Below are 14,960 nucleotides of genomic sequence, written 5' to 3'. Positions count from 1 at the left end.
TTCAACAGCCCTTAGTTTGGCAAGTTGATCCTTCCTCTGAGCAGCCGGTTTACTACACTCCTTCTTCCCCCAGGACCACGTGCTGGTTCTGGGTATGAACAAAACAGAAGCCGACTCCTGCTGAGCTCAGGCTCTTCAGAGATAAATAAAGGCTGAACAGTCCTAAGTCAAAAACCCAACCTTTTGAGCACGGAGAGGACACCACAAATGGAAAAGTCCACACGGGGAAACTGTTTCATGCACAGAATTATTAAAAACATGGTATAAAAACAGCTTCAGGCTAAGTGCATAAAGTGGATATGAAGCAAAAATGGATTGTGTTAGAACTTGGGTTCCATCCCTACAATATCTCCTGTATATGCAAATATTCCACACTTCTGGTCCAGGCATTTAGGAAAAGGGCTACTCAAACTGTATTTGCGTACACTTCTTTCTAGAAGGTGGGCCTGACTCCACATGCTGGGGTAACTTAAGGCATTTCGAACCTTTCACCTCTAAGGCCTTTGCATGGTTAAAGACATTATAAAGTTAAAACAACTCTTGTAAACTCTCAATAACAAAAACACAAAGCCCAAGAAACACGAACAACAATTAATAATAACGGTGGGATTTAATCACTTTCTTGAGAATCAAAAATGTAATTTGTAACTATATGGCCACGCTTCTACATCATTATGTTATGTCAGGTTTATAAATGATCCATTTAATATCAGTGCCATGGACTGGTGGTGTAGCTCAATGGTTGAGCGTTTGCCTAGGGCTCCATCCTCCAGACTCGGATCTTTTTATATATATATATATGTGTGTATATATATATATATATATATAATACATTCATTTGGGGCTCAATCATTAGGAAGCCAGGTGACAGTTGACCTTGAGATAGTCACTGCCCCTCTCTGGGCTTCTATTTTCTCTTGCCCTGAAGTTCTGGGATGCTGATTAACACAATATATTGGTTTTGATTCATTTGTTCACTCTTAAGTTCCTAAAATCTAAGGAATGAAATGTTGGAAAAAATGCTTTGAAATGTTAAAAGTGCCACCTCTGGCTGAGAAAGTGTCCATCATTATTTATTTATTAGGCTTGGTTTGTGTCTTCTTTTCAAGAGGAGGTGGAAGAAAGTTAAGAAGTTCCTTCCTTCCTCCACCCTCCCTGACCCCCAGCCCTTTTTTTGCAGCACCCAGGATTAAATCCGGGGCCTTAAGCACGATAGACAAGCACTCTACCACTGAGCCACACTGTAGCCCAGAAGTTATTTCTTAAGTGAGGCTACATCTGTCCTGCAAAAGGGCTCATGGCTGTGTGGCTGTGCCTGTCCCACCCTCTCCTGCTCTTCAGCAAACACTCCTAGTGGACGCAGCAGGCAGCCTCTGACCCAGAGCCCCCTTCGAAGTCCTCTCTGTCTCCCTGTCCCTCCACTCCCACAGATGCCTCTGCCCTCTGTGTTCTTTGCACCAAAAGCTTTCCGCTGAGGCCCAGCCACGGGGGACGCAGATAACATGCATCTGGAAGCCATCATCAACTTCCCTAGGGTGTGCCAGGAAACTCAAGCCCCTCCATTTGTTATAGGGAAAAGTGACAGTTAAAGTAGGTTCTCTCTCTCTCTCTCTCTCTCTCTCTCTCTTTCTTTCTCTCTGTCTCTTTTCTCCCTTCCCTTCCCTTTCTCCTTCCTTCCTTCCTTCCTTCTTTCCTTCCTTCCTAGTCTCCTTCAATACTTCTCAAATTGAATTTGAGGCTGGAGGGCAGACTGGCTTTCTCAGTCAAACCAGACTGTTTTCTGTGGCCCTTTCCAAAAACATGTCCCCAGCCCTTGTGCATAGTTGTATGTAGAGTTCAGAAGGCACACACCATGTGAAGTAAGGGCCCAGGAGTCATTGATAAGAGCAAAACCTGGGGTCAGGTAGGAAAGGATCAGGATTATTTGGTGAGTTCAGAGATGGAACAGTCCTGCTCTTGACCTTGGTGATGGCAGGACAACTCTACCTGTGATCAAACGGCACACAGCTACCCACACTTAAGTCATCCATGTGCACACAAACAAGTGCACGTGTGAGCTTAAGTGTGGGTAACTGGGAAGACTGAAGGTGAGTCTGTGGATGGCTCCAACACCAATTTCCTGGTGTTGCTGTTGGCTCCTGGTTTGTAAGGTGTCACCACTGGGGAATTGGCACATGGATCTGGGCCCTATTTCTTTTTTTAAAAAAACATCCTGTCAATCAATGATGATTTGAAAATAAAAAGTAAAAAGCAAGCAAAAATCTAGCATAAAGGAAATGGATTTGGCTACATTTCCCCAAGGTCCTGGGATGTAAGTCCCAGGGGTCTCTCTTGGGACTAATTATAAGAGATCTTCATCATCATCATCATCATCATCATCAAAGCTCCAGTTTACTCAATACTTACTAAGAATTAATCATTTCCTTTTTTTAAAAAAAACATTTTCTTAGTGCATACAACATCCACATTATGGTCCCTATTTTACAAAAGTTGATAATGACTTGCAGCAAGGCCATTCAGCTTGTGTGATGTGAGGCTCTGACCCAGGTGTGGGATTCCAATGCTTGTGGAATGGCCAGGAAGCGCAGGGCTTTGTGAAGCTGTTGTGGAAAACACTTACACACGGCCCTCAATCTCTGAAGATGTCCAAACCACCCTCCTGTCCCTTCTCTCTCCCTCATCCTGGCCAGGGAGCCCACGTGAACCAAATCTGCAGCAAAGCAACAAAAATAGCACTTACAGATTCTTCACGTCGGCGATGCCCCGGAACGCCTTCCGCGGGATCCCCTGGATCTGGTTTTCACTCAGATCTCTAAACAAGAGGAGAAGAGGAGACCAGTTAAAGAGCCAGGCTGCTTTCTCTGCATCTCATTACGATAACAAAAACTCCCAGAGGCTGCCTCCCGGTGGGTCAGAGGTGTTTGGGGACTGTTTAGTCTCAGGCCCAGGCCCTACAAGCGTTCACATTGTTGTGCTAGCATGGCCTTTGCTGAAATGGTTACCAGGCCAGCAGCTGCCTCCAGGGCGGGCGCTGTGGGTGGTCTCGCACCTCCAGGCCACGAGCCAAGATTCTGGGCTATTTGTTGCCCCTCCTCACCCAATTCTCTGTTTTGCCACCTCCCAGAGAAGACCCCTGTGCCCCCCTTTCCCCAAAGCATCCCTCCCCCACTGCGAGGTCAGCACCACTCAATCTCCTGTCTCTCAGGCTGTCCTTTGACGTCCAGGCTCTCTGCTTTTGTCATCTGGGATGGGAACAGAGTCTGGCCATCTGATTTTCTGATGGGAATGACCACTTCAGCATATTCTAGAGTCCCATAGACCCCCGGAGGCCTCCTGGCTCTTAGTGACAAGTGTGATGAGTTTAAATTGCATTTCTACAAACTGTTACAAAATAGGGGTTCCCCAGCACCTTGTCTAGCATTAAGCAGCACCGACATGCTGCTTTGAGGAAGGCAAGGGATAGGGTGAGGGTCCTGCAGCTGGCTCAAAGCCAAGTTTTTTCTGGGGGTTTAAGCAGCCCTGAAGCCTGAGTTTCCTTTCCAAACAACAGATGATGAGGGCTGTTTGGTTTTGCTTTCTTGTTTTATTTTTCTTGCTCGACCAAGCACGTGCACTTGTTTTCATTTGGACTTCAAGCCCACTTGGATCTCAGCAAGTGATCAATCTGTAAAGACTCATCAGGCCTCCAGGGCACACGAGCCACTCTGCAGAACACTCTGCGCGACAAGCAAGGCTAGTTCTGCACCATCACGGCCGCAGGAACATCTCCAAAGAGGATGGTGTGGAAGGATGCGTGCGCAGAGACGGCACTAAGGACACAATCAGCTCTATGTGTGTTCTTCAGACATAAAAGGTGTGTGTGTGTGTGTGTGTGTGTCTACATATATATACATAGCTTTAGTTTGAAAAGAACACACAGAAAAACCCTCAAATATTAAGGCCAAAAAATTAACCACTCAGACATAACCACTGCTACCAATTAGGAGTAATATGTATGAATTTCACCTCATAATATACAGTCTATTATAAACTATTTTTTACTTACTATATTGAGAACATCTGTCCCAGTACATCAATGCCAACATTTTTAAAGGTTATATAACATCCAATTGTATGGATGGCTATATGATCCCAAATTGTTGGGCTGGCATTGATTTGATTTACTTGCCATTTAAAGAAACACTGGGATAAATTTCTCTGCCCATACACTCAGGGACACTTGTCCCGCTTTGGCATGCAGGATACACACATCCTTGTTGAATTGACCTATAGACAGATTGTTCAGACAGATGCTCACATACTGATTTTTTAAGGGCTTCCAGTCAAAAGCTATGGATGGCTCCCTGTATGTTTGAAAGGAGAGGTCAGACAACCACCCTAACTAAAACATGGGCTGTCTGTCTAAACAGTGTGCAAGAGGGAGGAGGAAAAACAGAAAGTAGAAGAGAGGCTTCCACTTCTTGCTCTTGCCTGCTGAGAAAGCTAAATGTGCTCTAAGCAACAGGCCACAACTCAGAATGCTAGAGATTGGGAAGGTCTGTTGCTCCCCCCAAAACAAGACTCAGACCTGGGGCAGGTTGCAGGTGTCAGATTGTGCTGTGAGTCCTACAGGTTTCCAGGGCTGCATAACAAGGTACCCCCATCCAAATGCAGTTTCCTCTGTCTGCAACTGATGTAAGTAAATTTAGATGCACAATGAGCCCCCTTGCCGGCTCCCCCAACCAGGCCTGATTCAATGAGCAGGGCTCCAGCCTGGAGTCAGGGCACTGAACAAAGCCCATGATGACAGCAGAGGTCAGGCAGTGTCACCCAGGCCACTCGGCTGCTCTCCATCAGCTTCTGGAGAAGGGGCCCAGGTCCTGTCATCCGACTAATGCAATTTCTACCAGGCATCTGGGCTGCGCGAGAGCCTCCAGCAGCCACAGTGGGCCCCGTCTTTTCTGGCAAGCAAAAGCTGGTTTACAGGCCACTAACCCCCTGCCTGCCACCCTCCCGGGCTTGGCTGTTATCTTTGGTGGTTCTGGGAGATGAGCTCCGCTCACACATCTGACAAATGGCTGATGAGGGAAATCAGGGGCACGAAACAAACAGGAGAACATTTAGAATTGTCAGCCTTGACCGTGGCTGGAAGCTGGAACAAGGGCACGTATCCCAGTAATGCATTAAGCCGTTTCGAGTAAAAGGCATCCCACCCTGAAACACACCCGGAAGGAGCAGCAGCTCTACAAAAGTTCTGGTTTGCAATGTGGCAGGATGAAGATAGGAGAGCCATATTTAAACAGAAAAATATGGCGGTATTCACGGGAGGTATCCTATATGTCATTCAGGCAAAATCCCACGCTTGGATGGGGCAGCTGCTTTGATTTCTGGTCGCTGTGTTCTTTCTGCAAATATACCCAGCCTTGCTCTGACTTGAGCCCAGTTTAAGGCATGGTTTGCTTTCTTCCTCTTTATATTGCTTTTCCCCTGCCCTGACTGAGGGAAACAGTAGGGAATTTATCTGTTCCCCGTGACAATCTGCTTGTAAATTTCATTAATTTTATTTTCCATTGAGCTTCCCTTCTCCAGCTAACAATCCTGCTGCCATGCATCTGCGGGATTGTATATTGATTTCATAAATACCTCCAGTGGGCTGACAAACTGACAACTTTAATGGTGTTACTGATGGGGCGTGGAGGAGGGTTCAGGGCTGGGTGCTTCATTTTCGGGTAACTATCCCTTCACAATTATCGCAGGGCCTTTGTGAGGGTTCCTAATAGTGTGTTTATCTCAGCATGATGCCAAAGCTTAGAGCTATTGTTAAGTATGATTCTTGAGAGACACAAGAGACACAAGAGCCACCGTTTTCGGCTGACACTCAAATAAAAACAACAAAATCTATCCATAATGCCTAAGAGCCTATTTCCGGCCAATTGATTGTTGGGAAGTACCCTTCACCAGACAAGCAGCTCACAGAAATGCTTGGAAGTGACCAGAGCGGATCCTTTAAAAAAAAAAAAATCTTTTTTTACATTGGAAAGGTACAAGGTTGGAGTAGGGCGGTGGGAGGGAGGCAAAGTGTGCTAGTTTTTTTCTGGGGACATAAAGAAAGATGGCAGCCGGGGAAAGCTTTCTTGGTTGGGAAGTGGCACCATGGACCCAGATGCCTTTTTAAATAATTAGGGCTCTGAAAGGAAAGAACTGCATTAGCTAAAGTGCATTTTCTAGCTTCCGGAAAATGATTAACTGACTGATTATTCCATCCAAAAACACAAGACCAAAGAGGACTTATTAAGGAGACAGTAAGTCAAATAGGAGTTGGCAAGAACCAATACATCCCGCTTCCAGGAAGCCCTCCCTTCCCCCACCTTTTTAATTTACTAAAATGCTTTGGACACAGATTAACTTTCTTCACAAATTTATTATTGCTTCATCTACCTTGAAATGGGAAGTGCAGACACTTTGATAAATGGATTGAAAGGTTGTCTAGTTCCAGTGGCGCTTTTGTAAGTCTTCCTGGGCCTCCTTGCAATGTCAGGGATGCTTTGTTCTTGGGCTGCTCTTCTCTTTGCTCCAGTGGGGACAAAACACTAACTCTGATCACATTCATGCCACCAGAGAGGCTCATGTGCATTAAATGGCAGTCATTGTGGAGGTTTTACTCTTCAGTGTTGATCCCAAATTATTACCAAGCTACAAAATAAGATTTGGAAACTCCCAGAAATTTGGGGAATTCTTGTTTCTAAAGTGTATGGAGTTACTTATCAGCTGCATGCTTACACAAGTTGCTAAAATACTGCATGACTCAGTTTTCCCATATTTACAATGGGATTATTAATTTTACCAGCTTCATCAGTTAATTGTCAGAACCAAATGCGTCCACACACGTAAAGCACATGGCCCAGAGACTGGAACATGGGAAGCCTTCAACAAATGTGTGTGTATGTCTCAGAATTTTCCCCCAGTGAGCCATGGGTTTACACTGCTGGAAATGTCCTTTATCAACCACTCCAGGACATATGCTTCCAACTCTAAACAATAAAACACATAAACGTTGTCAGTACTATTTCCATAAAATCTGAGGGAGGAATTCAAGTTTCCCTCATGTACCATCCAGAAAGTAGTAACCACATTTGATTCTAGATTCTTGAAAAATGAAATAAGAGAGATTGATTCAGGAAAAAGGTGGTCTCAGGCTGGGCTCTCTCAGAAGCAATGTTGAGCCTAAGACTCCTTAAATGACTGACGAATGAAGGCCTCTCAGGAGAGACCAGGGGATGAAAGGGAGTAAATGAAAACAGGTGAGTTCTCAGCCTTGGTCTAAGGCCTAGAGTTCTGTCTCCGAGCAAGGAAGCTGGGCCCTTGGAGCCCTGCCTCAGACAGCGTGTGGATGGGGACTACTCAAGAGAAATGCAAATTCCCAGGCTCTACGTGCCCACCGTAATGCTGGGTGAGGTCATGTCAACAACCCAAGGACAGATTGAAGGGGTACCAGCTATGAGACTTCACCAGTGAAGCCCACAGATGCAGGAGGTAGAAGCAGATTAAAGCACTACTCTCCAAAGATGGTCCATCCAGAAGCAAGGACAAGAGGCCACACAGGAGCTAACCTTCCAAGGAAACTGGAACAACTCCATGGGTATTTGATGAGGTCTACACTTTCTCTTCCCTCCCGACCCCTTTGCACTGAGATAAATTAGTGGTGCCTTTATGGTAACATTAAAAAAAATCAACTCTTGATAAGTCAAACAAAAATAGGGGGTGATATGAAAAGCTTTTATATTTGGAAGCATTATTGGATCGGGGATGAGGATGTGGATTACCACTGTGATTCTCTTTGGCCTGAGTATACTTTCAAATTTTCTGCCTAGTAAGAGGAAACCTGCCCATTGGTGCATTCGATATCAACCCAAACTCACTTAGGAACTTAACATTATCTCTCACAATAATCCACACATCTAAAATTTCTTATATTCTCAACACTATCCCCTACGTAAAGCTGAATCCTTTGCCGTGCTCCCTGAACCTCAGCTCCTAATATATCATACCCTGTGACGCATCATTCTACTCTAAGAATTAAAGGCAAAGATACTGTTTTGCTTACATGATTTTATACAGCAGAAGGGACAGATGCAGGAGCAAAAATTATTCCCCGGGGATTTTACAATGTGGACTTCGGGGAGGATTTATCTTACTAGGTAAATCTTGTCTACAGGCAATTTATCTTAATAAGCAAGATTATATGTTTGCAGTTGGGTCACTGTCAAAATCAAATAAGCCCCAAGCATATATCCCAGCTAAGAAGCCCTAGCCCTTCCAGCTGGATTTCTAGTCAATGGTATCCTTTGTCCGAGGGAGATAACAATGGCGTAAACGGGATCATTTCTGAAAGAATTGCAACCTATCTCGGGGAGCCAGAGAATCAAAATATCAATGGGGACACAAACAAAAAGAAAAACCCAATTATTTCCCGCTGCTCCAGTTGCTTCTGAATCTTTCATTGCAGCAGCGTACACTGAAGTTACTGAACGAAAGGCAGACACAAGAGCCCTCTGTTCTGTCTTCTCTGGCAAGCTCATTAGAATTGTCCTAGCTGCACCCTCACAGGTCTGGTGGATTATCTGCTAGCTCACGTTCTCACTTCCCTCAACAGAGATGGACCGCCGCGTCATGAGTTAAGGTATAGAAGTGAGCAGAACCGAGTATCCACCCTCCTGCAGCTCATCCTTCGGAGACTCCAGCTACAGAGAAACAGACTCCCTCACGTTGACAGAAACAAAATAACACCCAGGCACCTCTGGAAACAACAGCAACATTTCACTGCTTTTTTCCTTTCAACAAGAAGAAATCCTGTAGCTCAATACACATTGCTTTTCAGTTTTGTTCTACTCGGGACCCAAAGTCTTTCTAGTTTTTATAGGAGAGAAAGGGAAAGACGCTCAACCAGGACTAGAGGTGCAGATTTATTTTGTCAAGTACTTTGGCTTTGTCTTTCTGGGAGGACAATTTCAGAAAATCAGGATGGCATAAAGATGTATTTAGTACTGGGGCCAAGAGCAGTGGCATACACTTGTATTCTCAGTGACTTGGGAGGCCAAGGCAGGAGGATTGCAAGTTCAAGGTCAGCCTCGGCAACTTAGTGAGACCCTGTCTCAAAATAAAACAATAACAACAACAAAAAAGGGCTGGGGGTGTGACTCAGTGGTTAAGTGATCCTGGGTTCACTCTCTGGAACCAAAGGAGGTGCGGGGGGAAAGAACTGGTATGGTTTAGGGAAGTCCTCTCCATCTGATTGGAATTTATAGATGATGCTTCAAAAACATAAAGGCTCCATAAGCTTTTTAATTTACGTATGGGGATGGTATTGTAGTTATGCTTCCATTCACTAAGATCTCTCTCTCTCTCTCTCAGAGAAAATTAAGGATAAATGATGATGTCTAGGTTTTTCTTTAAAATAGACTAAAAGAGGGGAAGTGGGTAAAAGTCTAGATAAAATGAGAAGGGTCATAAGTCAATAGTTTTTGGAGCTGGGTGATGAATAAAATGAAGATTTCTTTATCATCTGTACTTTACTTCAAATATGTGTGAAAGTTTTATATTAAAAAACTATCACAGATACTTGGGACCCATCCCAGATCTATGCAATCCGATTTCTGAGGATGCACTCTGTAGAATGAAGTCTGAACAAGTTTGAGAACTGTGGATAGAATGATTAGTGTCTTGGGTAGTGCTATGTTAACACCCTGACTCTGATATTTAACATGTTGGGTGCCTTCGAGAGATTCAGTTCAGTTCTCTAAACTGCAACTTATACTTCTTAGACAGGCATTACAGAGAAGGCACAAGCAAGAGCTTTCTAGAACCTAATGCAATCTATAAATGCAAATCACTAACTTCATGTGATTAGCATGAAGTTAACAAATGCATACCTTATTGCCTTAAATGTTTAGGTTGGATTTTAGGGAAAATCTTAAGCTCAAGATGCAAAGGTCTCCCATGTCTCATTGAAGCTGCTGGTGTTGGACAAGATGCCTACAGGATGGATAGCGGGAGAGGTCTGAAGTGGAAAGAGCCACACTGACTCTGTGTTTTACAAAGCCATTCAGGGACCCAGTCTGAAGGCTGATCTAGAAGGGGTGAGAGGTCATGGATGGCTGAAGCTTCCCCTGGGATCCCAGAGACATAGCCAAAGAAAACCAAGCCCTGTATGGGAGACTCTGGTGGCTAGGATTAGGACATTCCTGGTTAAGCCTCACAGATGAGTGATTCCTTACAGTTTTCCTGGAGAGGCCATTCTGGAGAGCAGATGATGAACAGGAATGAGCAGCCAGACTGAGAGACAGATATGGAGCTGTGACCTGAGATGCACACCAGAGCAAAGAGGCTTGCTCCCAGGAAGCTTTCTGACCAAAGGGAGGAAGGAAAGGCTGCAAACAGATGCAGAAGGAGTTAGGGTTATTGGATTGCTCTCATTAGTTTCCAGCACGGGCACCCTCTGTGTCTCTTGATAAGCAGATGTTCTCAAGATCTCAAATTCTTTAGGGACATACAGGTAAAGTGAATGAGTAAATTGGGCTGAGTGTGGACAATCATGAGTAGTCAGGGCCGAGCTGAACTGACTACTGGCCAGCTATCTATATTTATTTCCAAAATACTGAAACCAAATAATTCCTTATCTGATTAACAGGACACATCAGTCCTGGGTTGAATTTAATCTGTAAATCCAGTGAGGGGATGGAGGCTGTCACCCCTCAGGGGGAGATCTGCTAATTCTGGGACTGTACAGTCCCATAGAAATATAACATGGGCCACAGATGCGATTTACAATTCTCCATTAGCCAAATTAAAATGGTAAAAAGAAATAGTTGAAATTATTTTATTTTTTTTTAGCTTGATAAATGGAAGCTATTTGTATTAGAAGAGCAAAAGTCGTGTAATTGTAACTGGCTCCATAACTGTACTGGTTCTATACAGCCATATGTGGCCAGTACCTGCTGGACCCACAGTTCAGGGCTAGAATAAGGGCTAGCTTTGTGGCCTCTCAATGTCAAGAGAAGGGAAGTTTCCAGGTGTTGGAGCTCATCTAAGGGAGCACAAGGTAGGATGCTTAGGGTTTTCGCTGTGTCAGCGGGAGATGTGGAGGAGAGTCAGCCGGGGTTGAAGGCCATGACTCCAGGGAAGCAAGCCACAGCTCGCAATAGTCCAGCCATTTAGCCATCTTTCCTCCTTTGAGCAGAGAAGCTCCCTCCAACCACAGGATTTAATCTTTCCAAACCACCACTGTGCCAGGGCTGGCAGGGTTAACCACTGCTTCCAGGCCAAACAGAAACTTTCTTCATTTAATTATCCCATGTAACTCCAAGTAATGCTCTTTGTGTTCACAAGATAGCATTATAATTGACTGATCATCTCCAGCAAAGGGTGCAGAGGCTGAGCTGCTCCACAGCTCTAATCCCTGGGATTATCACAATTTAGTGACAAGGCAGCTGCATTAGGTGGGTTTGGGGGGCTGTCATTAGCAGCCCAATCATGCCTTCTGTTCTGGTCCAGGCTTCCCTGTGTCACCCAGGGGTTCAGGAAACATGAGCGGGATTCCAACTACAGCCTCTGCCTCCAGAGTCCACGATGCACCTGTCACTGTGTACCTATCAAGGACACAACCATGATTTTGGTGTCTTTATATTGTGTGGAGAAATCTGGTGCTGAAAATCTGATCATGAGCATATAATTATGTGTCTGAGAGAGTGCCATGCCAAATTTTGGGCCCGATGGGATCTTCTGGTTTAATGCATCAACCTTGGCGGGGTGGGGGGGCAGTTAAACTGGTTTCAAAGAATGGAGACCCTGTTTTGTTTTTTCTCTTTGTTCGAAGTGATGTGTCTGCCCAATGGCACTGGGAGAGGGAGCCTCCAGCCTCCCCTCCCCTCCCCTCCTCCCTCTCTCTTGCAGCCATCTGAGGCTTTCATCCCTAATTTGATTGTCGTAGCTGACACTGTCAATCTAAAATCCAGTAGCATATCTAATGCTGGCTGGACAAGAGGAAGGCAGGGGAGGAGAGGGGGAGGCAAACTCATCTGGAGAAGTAGCTTTATGTAAATTGATCCTTTGGCCCGAAAGCCAGAGCTGGGCATTTGCTGATTAATTGGAGAAGCGTCCTTGTTCCTGTGTCTTCTTTGGAGAGATGGCCCAAATTGAGTCCTCTCTTCTTCTCAGAGACATTCCCATGCCAAAAAGCTTTTGCAATTAGGAGATGAAACCTTGTGAGCGAGGGGGAGGTGGCGGGGGTGGGGGGAGCATTTATTGAATTGCTCTGAAATGAAGTGTGTGCCTTTGGCCTACTTCCTGATTAATGGCTGCCCTGGGCCCCCTTGTTTGCCTCAGTTTGCAGACCCATAGCCTAGGTTCAGAGGCACAGTACCCTGGAGGTGAAGATCTGTTCTGGAGATAATTAGCAAAAAATGAGAAGATGGGGACTGTGTTTCTAAATTTTTTTTTCTTTTTTTGGTAAATTTATATTTCCAGTTACCATGTGGGTCCATTTCATAAATGGCAGGGAGGGAGATGAGAAAGAACCTTTGAGTAAAATGTGGTCTTTTTAACTCAGTAATAGGGCAAAGTCTGTAAATTTTCCTTTCCCTGAGAGCTAAAGGCAAACTCGCCACTTAGCACTGGACAAAGTGAGTGTGGAGCGGGGAGGTTGCTGTGGTTAGCTGTGTGCCTGCTGCAGGTCAAGCTTGAGTTAGTGGTCTTTTCTGCTGGCTCTCTCATTAAATAGTGGCTTCATGTGGGCGAGGGGTTCTGCTGAGCATGAGGCTTGGTGTATGATTTAAAATATATTTCCTGAACGGATTTAAAAAAATGAAAATGATTTCATGCCCTTGCCGAATTCATGGATGATCACAAGTGAATCTCAAGCTCTGGGATCATTTCTTTTCCCCAACTCAGGTTTGTCCCTTAGGTCATAGAGCTCTCCTGCCTTCCTTTACCCTTCCGTCTCTGCCTGGGTGCCGTGCGTGAGAAGGAATGCCACTAGAGCAGGCTTGCAGTCTAAAGAGTCACAGAAAAAGCTCCGGCTGAGAAGGGAAGGGAGCCGAGCTGGAGGGGAGATGGGCAGGTGCACTGGGAAGGCGGGCCAGGGAGACGGATGGTGAGGACTCCCCGAAGACGGCGGAGGCCCGGTGGAAACCTGTCTGGAAGGGTCCAACAGATTTGGAAAATGAATTCAGTCCAGAAAGGGGACATGTGCCTGGCAATGCTTCACCTCCAAGAATGAGTCCCCCTCTCCCCTTTCTGAGTCCTGGCACCTGTGAGACCAAGATGACATGGATAAGGAAACTCCAGGCATGGAAAAGATGCTTTCACCGTGGACCCCTGGGGGACTCTAGAGGGGATGATAAGCGCATAGAACATTCTGATCATCTTGGGGATAATCGACACTGATCTGACTTCTTCCTGCCAAGTTGTCTAAAAGACCTGGCGCCCTCCCAAGGATGGGCAGGAATAAAACTGTGCAGGAAATGCAAGGCAGAGAGGAGGCAAGGAGGGAGAAGGCCAACACTCCTACCTGTCCCCAGAAGCCTCACCTGTTCAGCCCGAGAAGGGGAAAGGTTTCCTTGAACACTCTTTGGGTTCCCTGCGTGCCTTGCCCTAAACCCACTCATGCTGTGGCTTGGCGACCCCTCCCTTCCACTCAGGGACAGAACCCTGGGGCCACCAGACTGTGGCCTCTTCCGTTTTACTGGAGGTGATGAACTCGGCTGAGACAGGGTAGGGAGGGCTATGCCTCTGGCTGCGCTGTCCAGAGGCCAGGATTTAGAATGCAGGCCAGGAAGGGTGGCTTGTACTTGCCTGTTCTTTCTTGTAACTTTTCAGAACCCCATTAAACAAGTGAAACCTCCTGGTGAAGGTGAGATGCTATCCTGGGGCCATCTGCCGATAAAATCAATGCAGCTTTAGAAAGGCTCAATATTATCTTCTACCTAAACAGGAAAGCAATTCAGCAAGAGCTCAGCACCCTGAGTGACAAGGCTGCTTCCCGAAGCCCAGCATGGGATGAAGTGTATGGTGGCTTAACCCATTAAGCTATGCTAATACCATGGGAGGACATTTCTCATCATGACCTCTTGTAGTATTTATTGTTCCATTCAAAGCAATTATAGTTATTGCTAATAACTCACACCTGTGGAGGTCCTGTATCGGCTGAAGGAGAATAGATGCTGTTCTCTGGCTTATTTATGTAAAAACAGATGCAGTTCAATAGATTTACACCAAGTTTGAAGTTAACACTGATATTGAATCCCAGACCCGCTCCTGGCCACTTAGCTGGAAAGGCGCCAGACAAGGGACAGGAGAATTAGGAGAACCCAGCGAACTGCAAAGGTGAAATTAATTAGTGAAGGACGTGAGACGGCGGCCACTGGTCTCGTAACAGATACAGTCCACTCCCTTGGACCCAGCAAAGAGGAAACGACCTCCATAGTGGGAGACAGAGGGACACAGAGAAGGGATGAGGAGGTACTTTACAGAAATGCCTCCCTGGGACTATTTGCTGACTGTGCCTGGCCCACATTCCCTGATAACTTTCCTGCCTGGCCTCACAAGTCCTGCCCTGGCCAAGACATCAGGAAACAGGGAGGCATGGCAGGGAAGCCGGGCTCAGTAGCTGGGAAGTTCCTGGGGAGAATCCCAGCTTTGCCATTTGCTAGCTGTGTGACTTTGTATAAGTAAATGATAGTGTCCACACCTCAGTGTCCTCAGCTATAAAATGGGGACTGTGGAATTACTGATGTCAGGGAATTACTTTAGAATGGCTAATGTACGTGGCTCATAAGAGGCACTTAATACATATTCGTTATCTATGCTTGTACACGTTCAAGTTAGCACCTACACACTAAGGAGAAGACAAGAAACTTCCTGTCTCCTTCCTCAGAGAGAATCACCCAGTGCTCTGGCTTGGATCTTCAGTGTCTCCTGAAGGCCAT

General features: G+C 45.7%; 1 protein-coding gene across 1 annotated transcript in view; it reads right to left on the bottom strand.

Annotated features, from left to right (window-relative positions):
- Slit3 (slit guidance ligand 3) overlaps window positions 1-14,960 on the bottom strand; it is a 568,801-nt gene that overhangs the window by 177,382 nt on the left and 376,459 nt on the right. The window contains exon 5 of the mRNA XM_027938651.3: window positions 2,741-2,812. Within this exon, the coding sequence (XP_027794452.3) occupies window positions 2,741-2,812 (72 nt within the window). The remainder of the gene's footprint in view (window positions 1-2,740; window positions 2,813-14,960) is intronic.

Source organism: Marmota flaviventris, chromosome 5 (genome assembly GCF_047511675.1).
Source record: "Marmota flaviventris isolate mMarFla1 chromosome 5, mMarFla1.hap1, whole genome shotgun sequence".
Taxonomy (NCBI): Eukaryota; Metazoa; Chordata; class Mammalia; order Rodentia; family Sciuridae; genus Marmota; species Marmota flaviventris.
This window is presented reverse-complemented; position numbering and strand designations above follow the sequence as displayed.